Genomic DNA, 22,755 nt, shown 5'->3' with positions numbered 1-22,755 from the left:
GATCGTTAGCACTTGGAGCATCTTGCACTTGGAGCACTTGGAGTGCAGTCATCAACCTCACATCCAGGTAGGTATAGGTAGGTAGAAAGGTGAAGAACAGCCAGGCTCGGACTGGACACCAACGCGGTATGGGTGGACGCTAGACAGATGATGACGACACGCACGAGCGACACACAGACACAAACAGGCTCACAAGACACATCCCATGTCATTCTTTTTTTGGGCCCTGTGGGCACCCTAGCGAGATCCTGTTTGAGCACTTGAGCACTTGAGCACTGGATAGGGTCGATTCCGCATGGTACGGGACCCCAGATCCTGTTTTCTTAATGCCCGCAACAGACTGCACCACTGGTGTTTCGTCCTCCTCGGAGTCTTCTTCCCCGGCTTCCTCCCGTTCGGCTCTACGTTCAGCGTGGCTCACCCTCCCTCCATGCCGTGAACAGGCGCTTTATCCACCCTATATTCTTCTCTCTCTCCTCTGCCCGTGCCTTGGTCTTGTCGTTGTTTCGCACCCATGTCTGTATGGCGATCGTTAGCACTTGGAGCATCTTGCACTTGGAGCACTTGGAGTGCAGTCATCAACCTCACACATAGCGGGTCATCTTTTTTCGAGCTCGCAGTGTGCTCACACGCGTCGCTGGTTATCGCTGCCTATCGCTGCTTCCTCCCGCGCAGTTCCTCCCGCGTTCAGCTCCTCGTGGCCGCTCCAAGCTCACAGCTCATGGCCGGGCCGCTGCTTCTGCCGCTCATCGCTCATGGCTGGCTTGCTGCGCCGCGGGCGCCGCCGCTGCCAGCGATGTGCTCTCGCAGAGGCGGCGCGGCGGTGATGGTGGATGCGTTCGTACTCGACCGGCTGCGTGAGATGCGCAAGGTGCACGACGAGCTCGGCGCGCAGCTGGAGGACCCGGCGGTCCAGGCCAACGTCGAGGAGATGCTGCGCGTCTCACGCGAGCGCTCCAAGCTCGACAGCACGGTGGAGGCGCTCGCCGAGTGGGAGAGCCTCGAGCAGCGGCTGGAGGAGGGCAAGGAGCTGTTCAACGAGGAGGACGCGGAGCTGCGCGAGATGGCGCGCGCCGAGATCCGCGAGGTGGAGGAGGCGATGGAGGCGCTCGACGGCCGACTCAAGCTGCTGCTGCTGCCGACCGGCGCGCGCGGCGGAGACGGATCAGCCACTTTAGTCCCTCCTCACGTTTTCTTCTAGCGCCCACTTAGTCCTCCTCCTCGCTTTATGTTGGCGCCCATTTTAGTCCTCCTCCTACCCTCTCCTCTCTTTGCAGTAGCGCCCACTAATTCCTTCTCCTTCTCCTCTCCTCTCCTCTCACCTCCCTCTCCTCTGCTCACTAGTATCGATGCTCATGCTCTCCTCTCACATCTCCCCATATCTCCCCACACCTCCCCCACACCTCCCCCACACCTCCCCCACACCTCCCCCACACCTCCCCCACACCTCCCCCACACCTCCCCCACACCTCCCCCACATCTCCCCCGCAGGTGGACGAGGTTGCCGTCGAGATCAAGCCCGGCGACATCGAGATGCACGCGGCTCGCTCGGGCGGCGCGGGCGGGCAAAACGTCAACAAGGTCGACGCGGCGGTCGACCCGAGGCCAAAGATTGAGGAGCGGGGATGAATGAGGCAAGGGGCTCTTGAATCAGGTCGAGACGGCGATCGACCTGACGCACAAGCCGACCGGCATCCGCCTCTTCGTGACGCAGGAGCGACACTCGGACAATCTCGGACAATCTCGGACAATCTCGGACAATCTCGGCCCCCTCTGGGCTCCTCTCGGCTCCCCTCGGCTCCTCTCTGCTCCCCTCGGCTCCTCTCTGCTCCTCTCGGCTCCTCTCGGCTCCTCTCGGCTCCCCTCGGCTCCTCTCGGCTCCTCTCGGCTCCTCTCGGCTCCTCTCGGCTCCTCTCGGCTCCTCTCTGCTCCTCTCTGCTCCTCTCTGCCCTCTCGGGCTCCTCTCGGGGTATCCTCCTCTCTGCCTGCGTGACGCAGGAGCGGTCGCAGCTCAAAAACAAGGAGCTGTGAACAGCGTCTCTTCACACCTCCAGCCGTGAACAGGAGCGGTCGCAGCTCAAAAACAAGGAGCTGGCGCTGCAGATGCTGCGCGCAAAGCTGTACCAGATGCAGGTGGAGGAGCAGCAGGCCGCTGTCGCCTCGCAGCGCAAGATGCAGGTCGGCACGGGCTCTCGCAATACCATTCCAATCCTATCATAAGCATACCATACATGTCAGGTCGGCACGGGCTCTCGCAATACCATTCCAATCCTATCATAAGCATACCATACATGTCAGGTCGGCACGGGCTCTCGCAATACCATTCCAATCCTATCATAAGCATACCATACATGTCAGGTCGGCACCGGCTCTCGCAATACCATTCCAATCCTATCATAAGCATACCATACATGTCAGGTCGGCACGGGCTCTCGCTCCGAGAAGATCCGAACATACAACTACAAGGACCCGCGCTGCACACCGACCACCGCGCGTGTGCGTGTGGAGAAGGCCACCGTGCCTTATCATCCCACACCCCAACCCCAGGACTCGCGATGCACCGACCACCGGCTCGGATCCAACTTTGCGCTCGACGGCGTGCTCAACGGCCAGATCGAAAAAAAAGAAAAAAGATGCTCGCCCGTGATCATAATGTCAATATCAGGCGTGCTCACCGGCCAGATCGAGCCCATCATCCAGCAGTGCATCGCCCTCGACGAGCAGGAGCACTGATTAATGAGATAAATACTAATCAATCATTAGATGTTAATTAATCGCCCTCGACGAGCAGGAGCGGCTCAAGGAGCTCGGGCTCGACCAGTGACGGAGGCTGCGGCTCCACGACCCACACATTGTGGGTGCGCACTCTCGCGCCTCGTCGCGCGAGCGCGCACCGTCGCTTGGACATTTGCGTGTCCTCGTCGGACGTCGCCTATGTCGGTGTTTGTCGCGCTCGCTCGCGCGCCGTTTGTTTCTCGGTTCTCGCAGCGAGGCTGTGCGTGCCCCATACGTACAACGTAGAGCCGTACGTATGTTGTCGGGCAGAACGGGTTACGTGTCTCGAGAAAGACAATTGCCAGTTCGGCAGTTGCGCACGCGACGGCCTCTCGCTCTCCCTCTGGCTCTGCGCCCCGCCAAAGCTCCCGGCGCAGAGACCACACACACGCAAGCTCCACAGGACACACCCAGGACAGACACACAGGACACACACAGTCTTAGGCCTTTAGCAGCGAGGAGTGACTCGACTCATTTGATCGTGCGCGGCAGGAGCTCGACGCGCAGCTCCGCCCGCAGCTCGTCGATCGGGCGGCCCATCTCTCGCTCGTAGTACACGCTCATCAGGTCGGGCCTAGTACCATACCCCCAGAGGATCAAACCCAATGTGGGTTCAGTCCCGTGGGTGGTGCGGGTCGTGCTGGCCCACGCAGCGCGTGCCGCGCCGCCCACGGGAGCACAGATCGCACGACCGCCCGCCGCTGCGCCGCCGTCAGGCGCACGCCGCCCGCAAGGGCGCCGGCGGCGCACATCGGCAGCCCCTAGGGAGGGGGGGGGGAAAGGGAAGGGAAGGGGGGGGGGGTGAGGAGCAGCGCCGCGCCGACCGAGGGGATGCTCGCCGCGAGATATGGCGAGATATGGCGAGATGTGGCGAGATGTGGCGAGACGACGCGCGCTGCTGCGAGCGAGTGGCTGGTCGCGGGTGCCTCAGCGCGCTGATGTCGACAACTCTCGCCTCTCTGGAGACTCCGCGGGAGGCCGCCGCTCGCCAGGACGCTTCCAGCACGCTTCTCTAGGACGCAGGACGCTTCCAGCACGCTTCCAGCACGCTTCCAGGACGCTTCTAGGCAAGCGGCACCGTCTGCGCCGCCTCGAGCCACTTGAGAGCGACCTTAGGCGGCACGCGTGTCGGGCGTCAGAGGCGGGGGGGCGTCGCCGGAAGCGCCTGGCACGCGTCTCTGCTGGAGGGGGAAGGCAAGGTGTAACACAAGGGGAGGTGGACTTCGGCACACACCACACAGAGGTGGTGGGGCAAGGGCCAGGCTGCTCCCTCGCATCTCCACACCCGGACACGGGCAGGAGCCCCACGGCATTCGAAGTGCCAAGCACTGGGCCCGGTGCACGTGGGCGAGCAGCCTGCCCCTCCCTCCCGACAAACCAGCTCCCGCACAGGAAGGGTCGGGAGCCGGCGCCTCGCCCGCAAAGGTGGGAAGGCACCTTGATCTCCCCGTATCTCCCCGTATCTCCCCATACCTCGCCCGCAAAGGTGGGTGGCAGCCCGTAGAGGACGTGCCACAAGTCGTGCACCTGCCGGAGAGGCAAATGAACTCGGGGGCACAGGGCGCGGCTCACACACGCAAGGGCTACGGGCACGGGGAGGCACATTGGTGTAGTATACACCTGTCGGTACCGCGTCATAACGTACGCCAGCTCTGGGTCGTCAACAAAGTGCACCGCCGTCCGCTCGTCCGGGTCAAACGAGTGTCGCGCGAGGAAAGCGCCGTACTCGGCGCCGAAGCTTCCGGCCGGCATGGCGCGCAGCGTCTCCGCGTGCAGCGTCTCGGACGTGATCAGCGGCCGGTCCTGCAGTACGGTGCGTCCGACCGGGTGGCGCTCCATTCGCCGGTGCAGCCGGTGCAGCGCCGCGCCGCCCGTCGTCTCACCCACGACGCCGACGAGACGCGCCTGCCGCGGGTCGGCGAGGGCGCGCACGGCGGAGCTTGAGCCGATGAGCGCCTTCTCGAGCAGCGTTGTCGGGACGTGTGCGCTGTAGCGCGCCGCGCCGGCGCCGCGGGTGAGGAGCGTCATATACACATGTGTGTACGCAACACGGATGAGGCAGTGCCTGTCGTCGTACGGCACAGTCGGCACAGCGGAGGCCCAAACGGAGGCGCGCAGCGCGACGAAAGAATTTACGGAACGAGATTCCGAGCCGCTTGTACACCATTCACGCGAGGCGACGGCTTCTGCAGAAGCCAAAGAATTTTCCAACCAAACTCCTTCGCACAACACTGTGGTCTGTGCGCGATCGGGGTGGGAGGAACGGAAGACTGGCGCTTTTGTCGCCTCGAGTACGTGTCTCTGTATCGGCTGTCGCTCTGCTTATACCCTCCGCCCCCGTATTTTTACGTGGACACCTCACAGTCACCACTCTTGGCCTGAGTGAGTCGCGGAGCGTGTGCAGGCTGGAGACGTGGAGAGGTGGGGAGCTCTGGAGCGCGCGCAGGGCGCGCGCTGTGTCGCCAGCAAGAGCGGGGGCAGAGCCCGTTGAGGGCCAGAACCGGTAAGGCAGTCTGTTGGTTGAATGCGGCTACATGCGGATCATCTCCTCCGCAGCTGGCAGCGGTGCGACTGCAAGCGCCTCTGCTGGCCGCGGCGCTGGAGGCTCAAGGCCCAGATGAGAGAGGATTGTGTCGAGTTTGGCGTGGGCGTGGGCAACAGACGCGGCCAGGTCCTCGTGTGACCTCATCTGCGCAACGTTGCCGCGTCCAAGCTTGCGCTCCTGCAGCTCCTCAACTATCTCGCGCACCAGCGGCGCGTTGCAGCCCCAGCCAGGCATCAGCCTGCCGTCGCGGCCGGTGAGATCCGAACCGACGCTCCAGCAGATGCCGCACTCGTGGTGCGAGTTCACCGAGCCCAGCTGTGCATACGGGCGCTTCTGCACAATGTGGTTGCAGCAGTCGTGCTTGGTGAGGACCGCCTCGTCTGGGCCGAGTTCGAGCTTTGTAGTGGAGAGGCCGACGCACGGGCAGCAGATGCAGCGGCAGTACCTCTCGCACTGGGAGGTCACGTCGAATGTCTGCTTCTCGAACTGACGCGTCCGCTCCTGGTGGCGCATATTCATTGCGATAGCCGGACGAAAACGTGGATGTGCCCGCCTACCGCGGCCGAAAGCAGGCGCTACAATTGTATAAGTCTATTCCTATGGTTGTAAAATTCAGGAAAGGTATTTTCTTCCCCATCAATGTGACAAACAGTTTAGATTATTCTTTTCTCGATGAGAAAAACCGAATACCACGTTCGGATCGCTCCTCATCGCAAACCCTGTCAGCAGTTCACCTTCGGGTACGTACGTTAGAGCTACATACACGCCTAGAGAACACAACCCCCTCTCTCTTTTCTCCCAGTAAACTAAAAGTACGTACACTGAAAAACGGGATACGATTGTGACAGGGCCGTGAAGATACCCGTCGGATACCTGACGGACGTCCATTCGCGCGCTCGACGTCGCGGAGCACATAAACACATGCGTCGAGCCCGACGGGTGGCCGCCCCGGCGGCGGCGTGCGTCGCGGCCAAGGTCGCATGGGACCTCAGCCGGCCAGCAGCGGCCGAGAGCAGTGGCGACGGGCCCGTGGTCCGTCGCAGCTCTGTCACTGACGACGTCAAGTGGCGCGGCATCGCTTGGTCACCCCGCGGTGTCCCTGAGCGAGAGCACCAGATCGAGGCGCTCAAGTCAGGCAAGCCGTTCGATGTTCTAGTCATCGGTGCTGGTGCCACTGGTTGCGGCGTCACGCTCGACGCCGCCACGCGCGGACTCAAGACTGCCTGCGTGGACAAGGGTCGCGATATATTTGCGACAGATTGGGCCCGCCACCGCTACCGCACGAGACTCGCACCGTCGCCACCGGCGCCGCAGTCCTCCCCACGCCACCTCCGTCCCGCACCGTGCGCCTCGCCAGGCGACTTTGCGTGCGAGACCTCGAGTAGATCGTCCAAGCTGCTTTGGGGCGGGAGCAAGTACATTGCTACGGCGGCGGCCTCCCTCTTCTCCTGGGGCACGCTGTCCGACCCTATCGGCGCGGTGAAGGCCTTCTACTCGGAGATGAAGATGGTCTACAACTGCCACCAGGAGCGCACCTTTATGATGGAGACCCACCCCCACCTTGTCAACTGGATCCCGCTCGCCATCCCAATCCGCGAGTGGCATCCGGCACCTAGATGCTCCGTTCATACCCTCCTCGCCACGTGTGAGTGGACACGCTATTCCTCTGCCTGGCCCTGCGCCTGCCAATGCGACCGACTACGCGCCCACGTCCAAGACGTAGCCGCTCCGTCTTCACGGCCCTCTGTCTCTGCCCTCCACTGCGCAGGATCATGTGGGAGCCCGTGCTCGACCACCCGCTCTTCATGATCTTGCCGCTGATCGCGCCGCTCTTCACCAAGTTTTACGACTCGCTCTCCTTCTTCCATTGCCCACCGTCGTACGTTCTCGGCCCCAAGATGGCACGGGAGACCTTCCCTCAGCTGGCCAGCGACGCTAGATGCTGAATGGTGAATTTCACAGTAACCCATTCACTCGGCGGCGGGCATGTTGCTTGAGTTCGCCGTCTCCTGGAGTCACGACCCCAGCACGGCGTGTTCTCAGCTACAACGGCCGCGTCGAGGCTGCACCCGCCGTCGTATCGCATGCCTGACTCACCCGCGGCTCTCTGCCTCGCGCTCACGCAGGCCGACGACCTCAAGTATTGCGCGGTGCTGCACGAGGGGCAGCACAACGATGCGGTGATCACCCCGAGATTCCCGGAGATCGCCCGCGATACCCACGAGATCACTCGAAATGCACCCGCCGTTCCGTGTCGATACGTCCCGTGTCAATGCACCAGCATTCCTTCGGCAATCGCCACTCGGACGCCCGGATCTTCGCTCCCTCTCCCCTCCCTAACGGCTCCACTCTCTGAGTTGATGCTCCCGATGATTTGGTCGCATCGAGGCTGCGGGCGCTGTCTGGTACCGTTTTCACGACCCTGTTCCCTCTGTCTTCATCACACAGGGATCTGCTTCATCACGGGCGGCAAGTGGACCACCTACCGCGAGATGGCAGAGGACACCGTCAACCGCGTCATCAAGGAGAAGGGCTTCAAAGACGTCGGTCCGTGCGTCACGCGCCACCTCCCGCTCATCGGTTTGCAGGATTAGCCGAGATCTAGCCGAGATCTAGTCACGATTCTTGCTACCGTTGCGACACGCCGTAGTCTGCCTTTTCGTCTTTTGGGGTACCCCGCTGTCACCATGTAGGCTCGGAGAACTTCAAACCGGGCTACCGTGGGCTGCGCTCGAAGACCAAGGAGCCTCTGCACCGTCGAGTGCACATTCCCTCGACCGACACCTCGGCTGTTATGCCCCGGCTCATCTCGCCATGTAGGACCTCCTCACCATCAAGCTCATCCAGACGTTTGGGCTGAGCTCGGCCAGCTGCGGGGTGGCGACTCGTTCCCACCACGCCGCTCTCAATGAGGCGTCCCACATCCATTTAGGACGTGGCCGAGCACCTCGTCCGCGCCTACGGCTGGCGCGCACTCGACGTGTCTTGCCCCTCTCCGAGACGACGCAACACGTCCACGACATTTCCGTGGCGTGGCTTGCAGGCGCGCGATGGATGTGTGCACCCTCTCCAAGCCTACGGAGAAGCTCTGGCCGCGGTACGGGCGGCTCCTCGTCGAAGGCAACCAACTGTTCCCAGATGCGGGAGAAGCATCCCGCACACCCAGCCCCCACTCTATTTTCCGCCCTTGCGCCGGTCTCCAGATATCGTGTGGTGTGTTTGCTGCAGGCTACCCCTTCATCGAGGAGGAGGTGGAGTACTGCTGTGGCGAGTACTGCCGTAGCGTCAAGGACATGCTCTCGCTGCGGATGCGGCTCGCGTACATCAACTCGGAGGCGGCCAAGGAGGCTGTGCCACGCGTGGCCGACATCATGGCCGAGAAGCTCGGCCAGCTCTTAGCCGAGATCCAGCCGAGAGTGAAGAGCGGGTGAATCCTCACGGCACGCATCAAGGAGGCGCGAGGCACACTGGCTTGCGTGGCACGGCTGCCGTAGGCTGGTCCTCGAGAGAGAAGAAGCGTCAGATCACTGAGGCGTCCGCGCCCACGCGAGTTCGCCGTACAGCCTCGAATAGCACCTCTTCACGGCCGGCTGTGAATAGGCCACCGCGTACATGAATGAGTTTGGCGGGCCGGTCCCCGACAAGTCGGGTGCCAAGCTCCGCTCGGCCACCTTGTCTTCAGGCGCTCTCGGTGTAGCTGTGCGCGGCGTCTCTTGATAGCACGGTCGTGAGAAACAGGCTACCTTCGAGGACCTCTCTGCGCTTTTCAAGGAGCTTGACGCCGACGGCTCCGGCTACCTCGACATGCGCGAGGTCGGTCAGGCCGCCTCTCGGCTCGGCTTCCCCTTCGCGAACTCCAAGGAACCGTCGGTTAGATTGTGCAGACGCATCCATCTGGCAACTAGCATTAGGCGCCGGATGAGGCGCAATGATGCTGATCACGCCCCGACGTCTATCTGCACTTAAACATTAGGAGCTGACCGCGTCCTTCGAGCTGATGGACAGCACGAAGTCGGGCCGCATCACGGAGCCCGAGTTCGTCGAGTGGTGGAACGGCAAGGGCGACAGCTTCCACAAGCAGTTGCACGACAGCCTCAAGGCGCCCTTGCACGCGCCGTGGCCCGTGCGAGATGGGCTCCTCACATACGACCTACCTCGCTCGTTCGCGTCCCCCAATAGGTGGATCCAGCCAAAGTGTCGGAGATCTTCAAGGGCCCATGAGCACAGAGATGGGGGTCGAGCGCGCGCCGGGCGTGCAGCCCTGGATCGCTGCGAGGCTCCACAAGACGCGAAAGCCGTTACATATACAGTTGTCTCATAGCCTGCCGCCCGGTTTCTTGCCGCGCCCCCTCCGCCGCGCGTTATCCATTATCAGCGAAGGTCACACCTCTTCTTACAGTACGATTTCAACGATTCTCAAAGACGCGGGGACAACCCTCACCCTGTTGATTGCCTCCCTCCGCTACCGCCTCCGCTGCCATCTCCACTGCCTCCGCTGCGACGTGGCTGAGGCGTTGAGAGCGGGAGATGAGAGCCAGGTTGGAGCGGAGGCTGGCGTAATATGAAAAGACAGCAGCCTCTCTCACATGACACACACGCTCCCGAAAAGAAGAAGGAAAGAAAACAGACAGCCCAAGGGAGGGATGGGAGGACGGCACGCCGCCACCACACAGGGATTTTAAGGAGAGGAGTGTGGTGCTAGCCGTCGCCCACCCTAACCCTTGGGCGTCCGCTTCTTCCTATCTCTCTTCGCAGTCCCTCGCCGATTCTCGCTGCAACCTTCATGCCACCTCGCGGTCGTCCCACCCTCGTCGTTCTCTCTCCTGTCGCTTCATCCTCTGTCGCGTCGCTCTCGTCTGCCTCGTTCTAAGCGTGTTCCCGTAATTGGCGCTAAAATTCTTCTGCTTCGGCCCGGCAAAAGCAGAATGATGAGGGTGCGTCGGCTGGTCCCACGTCCTGTCGCTGCCGCCGCCGCCGCGGTCTCAGCCGCCACAGCAGCCGCCGCATCCACGTCCGCATCAACCACCGCTTCTCCGCCAACCATCCTTTACGGCACCGCCTGGAAGCGAGAGCGAACGTACGAGCTGGTCCTGGCAGCCCTTCGTGCCGGCTTTCGTGGCATCGACACGGCGTGTCAGCCCAAGCACTATGATGAGGCGGCCGTTGGTGCAGCGCTAGAGACCTCCGGCCTGCGGCGAGCTGATCTGTACGTGCAGACCAAGTACACGCCACTGGCGGGCCAGGATCCCGATCGTCTGCCGTACGATGCTGCAGCAGAGGTGGAGGAGCAGGTATAAACGACCCACGACTCTGCAGAGAGGGATGGAGGGAGGGAGAGGGAAGGATGAAGAGGGAGAGAGAGAGAGAGACAGCCAGAGACTGAGACAGAGGCAGAGACAGAGATGAGCGAGAGAGCGTTTGTGTGTAGAGACGCATGTCATGAGAGAGTTATGCTGAGAACCTCGTCGTCGCGACAGGTGAAGCAGTCGGTCGCCGCGTCGCTGCGCAACCTGCGAACCGACTACCTCGACTGCCTCCTGCTCCACTCGCCGCTGCCGTCGCACGAGCAGACACTGCGCGCCTGGCGGCAGATGGAGGCGCACGTGGCGGCGGGCGAGGCGCGGGCTCTCGGTCTCTCGAACCAGTACGACGCGGCCGCCCTGGAGCGGCTCTGCGAGGAGGCCTCGAGATAGGCGGAGATAGGGGGAGATATGGGAGCTGGAACGGCTCTGCGAGGAGGCCTCGAGATAGGCGGAGATAGGGGAGATAGGGGAGATCAGGGGGAGATCGAACCTGGCGGCCGGGCTGGCTGAGGCCTTAAGGTATGGGGAGATTTGGGGAGATTTGGGGAGATATGGGGAGATGTAACCTGCCGGCCGGGGCTGGTGAGCGTAGGCCTCCGTCAAGCCGTCCGTCGTGCAGAACCGGTTCGTGGAGGCGCGCGCCTCTCACCGCAGAAACACAACTCCGGGCCCAGTTCGCATGCACGGGCAGTCGAGAACGGACGGTCAGACAGAGATCGACTAGTCAGACAGGCAACGCCGAGTCCCACGGAAGGCTAGCGCGACACCCGCCTCTCGGCGCGAGCTCTTAGTCACTCGGACTGCCGCGGTTGGATGTGTCGCGTCCAGTTCAGCTGTGCCACGCCCCCGCCCCCGCCCCCCCCCCCCTCCTCCCCCCTCCTCCTCCTGGCGGCAGGAGCACGGCCGGCACGACGTCGCCGTGCGCGCCGTCTGCGAGCGGCACGGCGTGCGGTACCAGGCCTTCTGGGCCCTGACGGGCAACCGGCGCATCTTGCAGGGGCGCGCCGTGCGCGAGGTGGCGAAGGCGCACGGCGCGTCGGCCGAGCAGGTGTGGCTGAGCTTTGTGCAGGCGCTCGGTATCACCCCGCTGAGCGGCACGACGGATCCGAACCACATGGCGCAGGACCTCGCGTTGCCTGCGCTGAGCGCGGCAGAAGTCGAGCGGCTGCAGCATCTCATCGGCTGATCGTGACATGTGCGTTCGAGGCTTGTGCGGAGGGTTAGAGTATGTAAGGTTCCGAAAGCCGATCCACCGCCCCCACCCCTCATGCTTTTAAAGAGATCGTTTGCAACCGTGAGCCGAGCGCTCGGAACGAACTAATGAAATGTAAAGCCCCCCGGCACCCCCGCGGCCGCGCCGCCTTCTTTTTCTCCAGTTCGCAGTTGCAGTTCCACTTGTCAGCCCCTTGGAGTGTGAAGATCCGCAGGACTGGAGCGAAAAAAAGCAAGCGAGTGTCCACTTGTACTACTTGTGTATTGATGATCGACATCGAGAAACGGCGGACCCGTACAGATCACAGATCACATCGAGAAACGCGCACTGCGGTTCAAAAGTACAAAACACTCTCGGTGGTGTCGAAACACCTCTCCCGCTGAGGTTTGCCTCCATTCTGTGAAAGTGTACGTACTTTTAGGGAGAGGGAGGCGAGGCCAGAGGCAGACTCAGCTGTGATCTCGGGTGATCTCGCTTTGGTGGCCGAAAATGGCTCTTAAATTCGCGCACCTGGTGTGATCTGTGATCTGTGAGGGTCCGCCCGCAGGCGCATTTTGTATACCGAGGCGGTGCCCGGTGCCGAACCTGTCGGACCTTGAGACAGCATTGTAGATCCCTGGGCGAAAGGGTGATGGAGAGGGCGGTCCGTCGGCGCCAAACCACCTCCCACCGAGGTGGGCAGGTTCCACGCGTTCCCGGACCGCCCCGTTGGAGGTAGACCGCTCGTCTAGCCAATCAGCCTTAAGCGAGCGGTCTGGCCGTTGGAATGGCCTAAGACCGGTCCCCGTCGGGAGGGACTCTGGAAGAGGAGAGCAACCAGGTGCCCGGGGGCGTCCCGCCCACATCCGGATGACCTCTCCTCCCCAGCCGTCCCCGTGGTGGTCACGCGGCCTCTGGCTGGAACGGGATCTACCTCGCAAGCGAGTCACCCGGGCCGGCGCGCGTCTCCCTCGCGCACCTGGTGTCCGCACTGCCTCATGGTGCGAGCCGCCACTCATGAGAAGGTCTCCGCTGCGATGCTTTTGCTGTGTGCGTCAATGGACAATGCAGCAGCAACCCATCGAGCGCGTCACTATGACCTGACCCCTCTGATAACCGACGCCGCCAACGGCAAGCCTGCGTCCGTGTTGCGTATGCTCTCCAGTGATGTTCGCATTGCGGTGGATTGCCAATTCGAGCCACTCGAGCAATCATGCACAATCAATGCGCCGAGAGACGCACAGATTCTTTGCACCGGGTCAGCAGGCAGGCAGCAAGGTCAAGTGGTCGCGGCACTGGTCATTCGCGATGCGGTAGGCGATGCGATCAGCCGTCGGCAAGCGGCGGTGAAGCCTGGTCCATGGCCGGGCAGGCGCGCCGCAGGCGAAGCGCTCTCGCGGGGCCTTGGTCGTCCCACCTCGAGGACAGAGCCCTCGGCGGGTTACGTTCACGGGCGTACGTTTATACCTGCCCTCACGTGGTTTTTCCGTTTACCTCTAGCAGGTACCTCCGGCGGTCTTGACACTTGAGACAGGTTTTTACCTTTACCTGAGCCCAGCCTGAGGCCCCCCACGGCCACGCCAGCCCTACCTCTACCTCCGCCCTCAGAGCCGAATGCTCGGTGGACGGTGGTCGGTGTGTGTCTTCGTGTGGGTGGTCTGGTAGCACTCGCTTCGTGACGCTTGCTTTTTTTCGCTCCAGTCCTGCGGATCTTCATAGTAGACCGGGGCACGATGTACGAAGCCTTCACTCCAAGGGGCTGGTCTGGTAGTGCACCGCCATGGTACCAAGTAAGGAACCAAGTAGAGCGCACATCCGAGAGCACCCAGACGGACAAGGGGCAATGCGCTGTACTCAAACCTCCCTCACCACCGCCGCCATCTCCGGTGGCGGGGCTGACGCCTCGAAAATCTGCACCTGCCACTCGGGGTCGAGCGAGCCGGCGCGTATGCGCGCGAGGAAGTCGGACACGTCCCGCGGCGCGCATCCGATGAGCGCGGCCGAATCGGTGACGTGGTACAAGGCCGCCTGCGGCGTGTAGTGCAGCGAATCGGGCAGCCCTCGGATGCCGGCCTCCCAAAAGCCAATCTTGCGCGTCTCGCCCCGCCACGTGCCCAGCACGTACCGCGGCAGCACGACGCGCACCTAGACGGTTCCTAGAACGTTCCTCTAGACGGCTCCGAGAAGAAGGATCCTAGAAGGGGCAGCACGACGCGCACCGGCGAGCCGGCGAGCGGCTGGAGCGCCCTCATCGCTGCGAAGAGGGCGGCGGCCTCCGCGGCGGACGTCGCGCTCCCCCGCGGCGGCACCAGAGTCACGTGCATCTGCGTGCCCGGCAACTCCGCCATCATGTAGCTTGCCGTCGGCGCGGCGGCGGAGGCGCCGCCGCCGCCGCCGCCGCCGCCGCCGCCTCCCGCGACGGCGGCCGCGAACTCAGCTAGCGTCGGCGCGTCGCCTGCGGTGGCGCGCCGCACGAGCTCCTCCGCTAGCTCCTTTGGCCCCTCCGCCCCTTCGGCCCAGAAGGCGTCGCTGACGAGGACGCCGGGCAAGCGGTGCACGCTGCTGAGCGCCTTTCGCGACGGCTCGAAGAAGACCGCGTTGAAGATCTCGTACGCCTTCGCCGCGCCGCCCTCAATGTGCTGCGTGAGCGCGTGGTCCGTCGCCGCTCGGGCGCCCACGCGAGCCCACATCACGTCATGGCGCAGCGAGCGGGGCGCCACGAGCAGCACGCGCACGCGCACGCCGTGCCGCGTCTCGGCAGCGCGCAGTACGCGGCAGAGCTTGGAGAGGCCGTTGGCGTCCGGCAGGTTCTTGTCGTAGCAGACGGCGGGCGCACTGCGCAGCGCCCGCGAGAGAGTCTCGTCGAACGAGCCGCCGCGCGCCCGCTCCTCGTCGGAGGAGGCGACCTGCCGAGGGGTAGCCGAGGGGTAGCCGAGGGGTAGCCGAGGGGTAGCCGAGGGATAGCCTAGCCGAGGGAGAGCCGAGCGATAGCCGAGATCTCGCCGAGATCTCGCCGAGATCTCGCCGAGCACGAGGCGACCTGCCACCCGGCCTCCTGCAGCCGGCGGAAGAGGGTGCTCTTGCCGCCGCCCGGTGGCAATGCTGCCACCGCCACGACCGTCCGCTCGTTCTCCAGCCGACGCGCGCCCGCGGGTCCGCCACCCACCGCACCGGCAACGGCGGCCCCGACCCCGTCGCTCTCGGCGGCGGCGGCGGTGGCCGCCGCCGCAAGAGGCGAGGGTGGCAGCCCCTTGACCGCCTAGAAGGTTCCTAGAAGGCTCCTGGAAGGCTCCCAGAAAGTTCGGGGCAGCTCCCTGCCCGCCTCGTCCCACTGCGCAGGGCTCAAGCCACGAAAGACGCGCCCCTTCAGGCCCGCCCCCACGCTCTCGAGCCCGGCGCACCGCTCGTACATCTTCCTCCAGCGGCTGTCGGCGCCGTCGCGGGGCGGCAGCACCAGCACCAGCGTAGGCACGCCCGTGTTCAGCAGACGGCCGCCCGGAGGGAAGTCCGTGGTCGCAACGGTCCCTGGCTGCAGCTTCCCGCCGCCGCCGCCGCCGCCGCGGCGCGCGAGCGGCAGAAGCCCGCGCCCGTACGCGGCCAGGTCCTCGGGAGGTAGCGGCGCGCCGGTCAGATTCACAAGGAGCATCGCGTAGCCGCGTAACTTCTCGGACCTAGAAGGTTCCTAGAAGGTTCCTGGATGGTTCCTAGAAGGTTCCTAGCCGCGCAGCTTCTCGGACCGGCCAGCGTCGGCCGGACTGGACGCCGCGTGCTGCCGGCCGCGCCCTTCGAGGCACGGCTCGAGGAAGCGGAGGTAGCTGCCGCCGCGGCCCGTCAGCTCGGCGCGCTCCAGCGCCGAGAGCAGCCCGACCTCGCAGGAGATATGGGGGAGATATGGGGGAGATATGGGAGAGATATGGGGAGATATGGGGGAGCAGCCCGACCTCGCGTGCCCAGCTGGAGAGCGCGGAGAGCGTTGCCGGCCGGTGCGCCTCTGGCACACCCCAGTTGGCGCAAAACTTGGCGGCGCGTGCGAGGTAGGCCTACGGAGGTGGTACCCTACCTCCAGAGTACAGAACCCAGTGTGGGTTCAGTCCCGTTGGTGGTGTGGTAGCTGGGAAGGGCCCCCTCGAGCCTGCGTGCACCATACCTCAAAAGGAACGGAATCCAGTGTGGGTTCAGTCCCGTTGGTGGTGGTGGTGGGGGGGGGGGATGAAGGCAGCGGGGCCAGGGTGTGGACCACCGCTGCGGCGCCGCCAGGCGCCCACCCCGGCGGTGAACGAGCGGAGCAAGGCGTGCTCTAGAGACAGTGTGCTCTAGGTGTGCTCGAGGTGTGCTCGAGGTGTGCTCTAGAGACAGTGCTCCGCTCGGCGCATCGAGTTCGGTATCTCCTGTCCCGCGTCTGTGTCCCGCATCTAGCTAGACGAGCCGACGGGCCGTGCTCCAGCAGCACGCTGAGCAAGTTGCGCACCCCAAACGTGCGCACGAGGTACCGCAGGCACTTTAGCTTTGCGATGGCGAGCACACGCACCGGCGCAGCGCCCGCCGCGCCCGCCGCGCCCGCCGCGCCCGCCGCATGTGAAATCGGCTCCGGCACGGCGGAGGAGGCGGAGGCGGCGGAGGCGGAGGCGGCGGAGGCGGAGGCGGCGGAGGCGGAGGAGGAGGCGGCGGAGGCGGAGGCGGAGGAGGAGGCGGAAGCGCATGCGGCGGAGGCGGGCGCCTCCGCGAGCGCGCGGGCGAGCGGCGGGGGCGAGCGGTCGTCGAACTGCACGACCATCCCTCGGTAGAGCGGCGCGGCGCCGCGGAGCGCGGCGTGCAGCGGCCAGCCAAAGAAGACCCTGTCGTCGCCCACGTCCACCTGCAGCTGGAGCGCGCCCTCGTAGTGGTAGCTCTTGAGCGAGACGCGGTGGCCGTACGCGCCTGGTACCATACCTTCCTGGTATCGAATCCAGTGTGGGTCCGGTCCCGGGGGTGGTGTGGTAGGAGAGGCGGCGGCCGTCCGAGCCTTCCGTACTGACTACACACACCTCGGGGGCGGGGAGGCGGTGGTGTTGTGCAGAGTACTCGGAGCAGCGCGTGAGTGCGAGGGCTACGAAAGCAGTGAAGTGCGCGTCTAATACAGCAGAGTGCGCCTCCTCTCGAGCGCTAGTTGGAAGACAAGAATGCGTCCTCCGCTTCTAGGGCGTACGAGCCGCAGCACGCATCTCCCCCATATCTCCCCATATCTTCCCCATATCTCCCCCATGTCTGTGTGCGCGCCGCGCAGCGCCCTGAAGAGGGTCGGCAGCGGCCCCTCCCCCGCACAAGCGGCGCCCCACGCCTCGTCGCGCCCCATCTCGGAGCGTGCTGGCTCGCGCGGCCCGGCAACCTCGAGCGCCTGCCACACCACCCACACTGGATTCGGTACTCTGGAGGGATGGGACCAGGGCTGGCACCCTCGAGCGCCTGCAGCAGGGTTGCGTCGCCCCGCAGGCACGCGGCGCCTACCACACCACCCACGGGACCTGAGCCCACACTGGCTTCGATGCTCTGGAGGTGTGGTACCAGGCACGCGGCGCCGAGGTCGAGCGCGCGCGCGAGGGCCGCAGCTCGGTGCGGCGCGACGGCGTCCTCGTACGCCGCGAGATGCGGCGCGAGCGCCTCGAGCGCCTGGTCCAGAGCGAGTAGCACGAACCCCTCGAGGACCTGCCCCTGCGTCTCGCCGTGCGAGAGGAAGCGCTGGACCGCGCCGCAGCCCTCGAGCGCCGCGTCCGCGTCCTCGTCAGCCATACTCCATCGCGCCGCGTGCAGCCGGTCCTCCACCGCCGCCGCCCGCTCCCACGGCACGTACCAAACCTCGTTGAGCGGGAGACGCCACGCGGCGCCCAGCTCGAGCAGCTGGGCGGGTGAGAGGAAGCCTTCGCCGCCCGCGTGCGCGACGCACGTGAGCACCATGTACGCGGCGTGCGGCGTCGCACCGTGGTCGCCGCACACCCGAGGCGCCACGCACTCGAACGAGTAGCAGAGCGAGAAGCGCGCGGCATGCTCCCACCAGCGGCCAAAGGCGCCGGCGTCGCCCGGCCACACCGCCGAGAAGTGCTCGCGCAGCAGCCGCTCGCCGAGCCGCGAGTACTTGTTGGCGGTCCCGTTCTTGCTGTAGAAGGGCGGTGCCATCACTAGGTGGCCCGAGTGCTTCTTCGAGACGGCGAGGCAGCGCGCGCCCGCCGCAGCCGGCGCGGACGAGAGACGGACGCCCTCGGACTGATTGTCAAACTTGGGAAAGAAGTGCGAGGAGAGGCGCATGTCACAAGGCTGGCGAGTCCCTGCCGAAAAAAGAAAATTAGGTGCTTCACAGCCTTGTTAGTGACAAGAAAATACGTCCTATGGCGCTATGCGCTGGTCTGTGAGAGGTTGAGGTGCGAGCCCTGGAGGCCCTGGGGATGGGTTCACACGGCGGCATCGATGCTACTACCGCTCGACCTCTGCGCGCTCAGCGCTCCAAGCGGTCCAGGGGGTCTGCGGGTCGGTTGTGAGTGTCGGTGTGTCGCTCCATCCACGCAGTGTGGCCGTGGGCCGTCATCTCCTGTCTCGCGTCCACCCAAACTCCCAAAAGACCCATACCGCCCGCGCCCCGGTGTGTTCCAGTCCGAGGCCTCAGCCTGGCTGTTCTCCTCACCTCTGGATAACATACACACATGCGGTTTGACGTGTCGCAGACCTATCACATGCGCACATACAGACTGAGGGGGCGAGCGCACACAGGCTCGCATGCATGCACATGATGCATGGTACATGGACAGAGAAGATTATATCATGATGCTTCAAACCCGCAGGTTTCCCGCTGCGGCCAGCCATGGCAAGATCGATCGCATCTGCCAGCACCCCTTCATCAGGGCCTTAGCGGCCGCCGTGAAGTTCCATGTCGAGTGCTAGTGCATCTGATGTTGCATCTGCATCTGCATCTGCTGCTGCTGCATCGCCCCGCCCAGGCCACCGTCGTCGGCCACGCCTGAGAACAGCCCCAGCCCGTGCGCCAAGGCCAACTTGTTTCGCTTGGCGTCCTCCTTGATCTTGTCACACGTGTCATACTCCGGGTCGGGATTAGCAGCCTCGCACGCGCACGTGCACTCGTGTAGCCCGCAGTGCCGTTCGCCACAGACACTGATGCCCCATCCGCACATGGAATCGGGCGTAGGGCAACGGTGCGGGCTGGCGTGCCGTGAGCACTTGGAATGGCACGCCGTGCGTGGGTCCCAGTTCCATCCATTGGCGCGCGTGGCCTTCCAAGCGGGGTCGGTGTAGCCCTTCGGGAGGTCAGCAACATCATTGTAGGTGGGGTAGTCCGGGGGCAGGATGGGCTGCTGCTCAGAGCCAGCTGAAGGGTCAATGCACGCGGTGACGCACTTGTTCACGGCGTCTGCCGTCGTCTCAGCGGTGATGCCGGCAAGGCACAGGCAGCGGTATGTGGCACCGACAATTGGCGGCGGCGGCGGCGATGGCACAAACGCGCTCGGGTACTCCGCCTTGAAGCGTTCGATGGTCTCCTCCTCCGTGAGATCCACACACGCGCTTGTGCAGTGTCGGGCGCATCCTTCAGTGGTCGCCTCGGCCGAGCCGGGCGGCCCCATCCGTTCGCGCTCGCTGGAGTTGGAGCACCGCGCGAGACACCGTACGCACATAGCTTCTTGGTAACTGTGCTGGCTGGCGGCATTCCACGCTCCGAAACCGGAGAAGAGGGCGTACCGGGCGGCACGCGACGTCGCCAGGGCGACCACGCCGACGAGGGCCACGCCGAGCACCAGAACGGCCGCGCGACCACGGCGCTGCGGCTCGAGAGTGTTGATCATGCTGATAATACAACAAAGCCCGCCGGGGCAATCAAGCCGCGCCTTAGAGCAAAAAAGAAAACTCCATTACGCTGCGTAGCCTGCGTCATCTGATAAACTCATAAGTGTTAACTCATAAGTGTTAACTCGACCAACTGGGCCACCGTTTGCGCAAAAGGTTGATTTGCGCCGACCACTATAGGCCCAACCATTTAACTGTGGCAGCTGGTGTGTGTCAGAGCCTGACAGCACCCCGACAGCGCCACCCGACAGCACCTGACAGCACCGGCCCTATCTCTGACAGCAGCAGCAGCGCCTGACAGCTCGTCTGACAGCTCCGACAGCGTCTGAGCCTCTGACTGCTAGTCTGACAGAGGCACCTGACAGTGCCTAACCCAGTGCCCGACAGCCCGACACGCGACAGATCACCTATTCCACTTAGCTGAAAGCTCCCGCGGCGCGCGGGCTCAGGTCCCGCGGCGCGGGGTGGGACCTGGAGGTGCACCGGAATGGTTGGGCAGTAGGGCTAGAGGGTTGCTCTACACTTAGCCTCTGCAGCGAGCGAGCGCTCAACTTAGTTAGCCCCCGCACGGAGCTGGGCTCAGACTTAGACGCTGTATGGTCGGGGGCCATGAACTTAGACGACATAAGGCCAACTCCGGGTAAAACCCGGGTATACCTGACACTCAAAACTTGGAGCACTTGGAGTGCAAAAGTCCAGGTTTACCCGAAAAATACCTGGACGCGTCCCGACCAACGTACCTAGGTATGCCGCGCGCGCACGACGCCATATCGCCTTCTCCCAGGGCCAGTGCGCTACTTGCGGCGCGCAACTCCTGCTCAAGTACGCGCACCGTACCATGTGCTGCCGCTATGCGTGCCGTAAGGCGGCTGTGGCGAAGCGGCGGGCGCGGCATGCTGATGGCAGTGCGGACGATGCGGTTGCGCTGTGTTCTGCTTCAAGACCGTGGCGGTGCTTGGCATGGATATGCACTTCTGCGATCCCAATCAGCTCATCGCAACGAAGCAGCGCAACAAGCTGGCTGCTGCCAACAAGGTCCTATGCTTCCTACCTTCACGCGCGGATCGTTCAAAGAGGACCAGCATACACAGGCTTCTCTGACATGCGTTTGTTTGAGCTTGAGGCTATTTGTGAGAAATGTTTGGCTAGAGATTGCGCTCAAGAAGCAGCAACGAGAATCGGAAGGGGAGGATGCTGAGGCGGCGATTGCTGAGGCATGAGAAGGATCGATCCGGATTTTAGTAGGCGCCCGCCGCAGGCGAGGAAAATTTGGGCGGAGCGCCGTACTGTATATCGATCACGGTGGGAGCCTCTTTCTTGGCCCCAGGCCGTGCCACGGCCGACTTAGCCGATGTAAGAGGCTCCCGCTGATCTTAGACCGCGCAAGCACCCAGCGTGCCTAGGCACACTTAGACCCGCTAGGCGTCGAGGCTCAGAACTTAGACTACTCTCTATACCACCTCTTTACGCTTTAGGCAACCAGTTGCACCGGCACTCTACCGGCGCGCCAACGAGCGAGGACCACCAGTACCGTGCATGACATGTGCTGTTTAAATCGAAAAATACGCTGACGTGTCGACGAGGTCGGAGGACTGTACACACCCGGTACGCGGTAGCAGGTTGAACACACGGCGGGGGCTCACAGATGCCCCCCAACATGTCACATTTGAGAGATGCCGCGCGAGCCGACACGGAAGCAGCGAGGCAGCCTGACCGTGTCCCGCGCTGGGGCATCCGGAAGGCCCGCGCCGTCCCCGCCCCGCCTCCAACCGGACCTCACCGCCGCGCACCCGGCTCTCGCGCGCCTTCGGCTCAGGCGGGGGCTGCGGGGCCGATGCAGACGGCCAGGCTTGCGAGCATGCCCCCGCCGCACTTTAGGGCGCTGCCCCCCAGCGGCTTTGGCGCCACCGCCGCGGGCTCGTCCCCGCCGCTGCTCGCCGCCGCCGCCGCCGCCGAACCGACCGTCGGCTTGCTCGGCGTCGGAGTCTGCGCGCGGGACTCCGGCCGCCCGCCCAAAAAGTCGACAAGCACGACCGCGGCAAGGCGTGCCCCTCCGCCCGCCGCGCCCGCCCCGTCCGCCGCGGCGAGAGCGTCACACGCCGTGCTCAGAAGCGAGGAGATGTACGCCGAGAGCTCTCCGACGCGGCGCGCCTAGAAGGCTCCGAGAAGGTTCCCTCGAAGGTTGCTAGAAGGTTTCTAGAAAGCGCTCCGACGCGGCGCGCCGCCAGTGCGCTCGTTTGAAAGGGCGCCCGAGCGCACGGGAACTCGCCGAGCGAGAGCGGGCTGCGCAGCGCCGTGTGCAGCGTGCGGAAGTCTGAGAAGCGCCGGTGCGTAGACACGCTGCCGCCGCCGGCCCAGCGCGACGCGACGCGGTACACGACTGCGCCGCTGCGGCTCGGTCCAAAAGAGAGAACGCGGGAAGTCACGGGCAGCAGCTCCGTGGCGGCCGCCGGCGCGCTGGTCGGCTTTGGCGTTGGCGTTGGAGGCTGACCTCCTCGCGTTGGCGTCGCCGCCGCGGCGGCCGCTGAGAACTGTGTGACGAGCGTGCAGTAGAGGTGGCGAGCCTCTCTTTTGTCGAGGCTGCGCACAGCGTCCCACGCCTGCCACTTGGCGCGCTTTTTCGGGTCCAACTGGCCAGAGCGCGGCGGCGCCGGGCCAACTGTCGCCTGCTTGAAGGCAGCATACAGCCGCAAGAGGCAGGCGTCAGGCAGGAGCCGCTGCGGAGCGGCGACGTCCTGCACCCAGCTGCACGCAGCGTCGAAAGTTGCCACGTCGCTGTGCTGCCCACGAGCGGCCTCGATCTGGTCGGCCCAGGTGGACATGAGAGGCAAGCACGGGCAGCACGGGCCTAGAATGGCTTTGGCGTTCGTCAAGGGCGGCTCGTTGAGGCTGGCTTTGGCGTTCGTCGAGGGCGGCTCGTTGAGGCTGGCTTTGGCATTCGTCGACGGCGAGACGCTCTGCGGCGGTAATTGCGGGCGCAGTGCCTCCTCCTCCCGCCGCCGCTGGACGAAGCCGGCAGGAGGGTAGGGCACGGGCGGCGACATCGGCGACATCGAAACGCGGTCGCTGCTGTCCTCGAGGAAAGGTGTGCCCGTCGGCCAGCTGGAGCCCAGCCC

General features: G+C 64.4%; 6 protein-coding genes across 6 annotated transcripts; 2 read left to right on the top strand and 4 right to left on the bottom strand.

Moving 5' to 3' along the window:
- Positions 1 to 826: 826 nt before the first annotated feature.
- EMIHUDRAFT_66757 (mitochondrial polypeptide chain release factor) lies at positions 827 to 2,733 on the top strand (the record flags this gene model as incomplete). The annotated part of the gene is made up of 6 exons (XM_005765961.1): positions 827 to 1,189; positions 1,345 to 1,581; positions 1,655 to 1,705; positions 2,065 to 2,178; positions 2,419 to 2,494; positions 2,627 to 2,733. 6 exons carry the CDS (start codon positions 827 to 829, stop codon positions 2,731 to 2,733), a joined length of 948 nt encoding a protein of 315 aa, XP_005766018.1.
- Positions 2,734 to 3,371: 638 nt separating this feature from the next.
- EMIHUDRAFT_66758 (coenzyme Q biosynthesis protein Coq4) lies at positions 3,372 to 4,803 on the bottom strand (the record flags this gene model as incomplete). Its single annotated transcript, XM_005765960.1, has 4 exons — positions 3,372 to 3,536; positions 3,854 to 3,886; positions 4,249 to 4,302; positions 4,396 to 4,803. 4 exons carry the CDS (start codon positions 4,801 to 4,803, stop codon positions 3,372 to 3,374), a joined length of 660 nt encoding a protein of 219 aa, XP_005766017.1.
- Positions 4,804 to 6,241: 1,438 nt separating this feature from the next.
- On the top strand, positions 6,242 to 11,875 carry EMIHUDRAFT_451999 (mitochondrial putative glycerol-3-phosphate dehydrogenase; the record flags this gene model as incomplete). The annotated part of the gene is made up of 16 exons (XM_005765959.1): positions 6,242 to 6,557; positions 6,678 to 6,963; positions 7,089 to 7,203; positions 7,447 to 7,500; positions 7,709 to 7,730; positions 7,769 to 7,900; positions 8,014 to 8,081; positions 8,253 to 8,300; positions 8,524 to 8,670; positions 8,921 to 9,019; positions 9,092 to 9,190; positions 9,294 to 9,443; positions 10,387 to 10,611; positions 10,798 to 11,001; positions 11,216 to 11,257; positions 11,519 to 11,875. 16 exons carry the CDS (start codon positions 6,242 to 6,244, stop codon positions 11,807 to 11,809), a joined length of 2,298 nt encoding a protein of 765 aa, XP_005766016.1. The 3' UTR covers positions 11,810 to 11,875.
- A 1,633-nt stretch (positions 11,876 to 13,508) lies between these two features.
- Positions 13,509 to 15,015, bottom strand: EMIHUDRAFT_422053 (hypothetical protein). Its single transcript, XM_005765958.1, has 3 exons — positions 14,856 to 15,015; positions 14,035 to 14,721; positions 13,509 to 13,960 (listed from the first exon to the last, which is right to left on the bottom strand). Exons 2-3 carry the CDS (start codon positions 14,503 to 14,505, stop codon positions 13,670 to 13,672), a joined length of 762 nt encoding a protein of 253 aa, XP_005766015.1. The 5' UTR covers positions 14,506 to 14,721; positions 14,856 to 15,015; the 3' UTR covers positions 13,509 to 13,669.
- A 1,938-nt stretch (positions 15,016 to 16,953) lies between these two features.
- EMIHUDRAFT_437134 (hypothetical protein) lies at positions 16,954 to 18,091 on the bottom strand (the record flags this gene model as incomplete). Its single annotated transcript, XM_005765957.1, has 3 exons — positions 17,371 to 18,091; positions 17,258 to 17,295; positions 16,954 to 17,189 (listed from the first exon to the last, which is right to left on the bottom strand). Coding segments are annotated over exons 1-3 (867 nt in total), but the record flags the coding sequence as incomplete, so codon positions are not given.
- A 3,075-nt stretch (positions 18,092 to 21,166) lies between these two features.
- EMIHUDRAFT_437132 (hypothetical protein) lies at positions 21,167 to 22,701 on the bottom strand. The gene is made up of 2 exons (XM_005765956.1): positions 21,862 to 22,701; positions 21,167 to 21,790 (listed from the first exon to the last, which is right to left on the bottom strand). Exons 1-2 carry the CDS (start codon positions 22,690 to 22,692, stop codon positions 21,452 to 21,454), a joined length of 1,170 nt encoding a protein of 389 aa, XP_005766013.1. The 5' UTR covers positions 22,693 to 22,701; the 3' UTR covers positions 21,167 to 21,451.
- Positions 22,702 to 22,755: the final 54 nt, after the last annotated feature.

Source organism: Emiliania huxleyi, assembly GCF_000372725.1.
Source record: "Emiliania huxleyi CCMP1516 unplaced genomic scaffold EMIHUscaffold_53, whole genome shotgun sequence".
Classification (NCBI taxonomy): Eukaryota; Haptophyta; order Isochrysidales; family Noelaerhabdaceae; genus Emiliania; species Emiliania huxleyi.
This window is presented reverse-complemented; position numbering and strand designations above follow the sequence as displayed.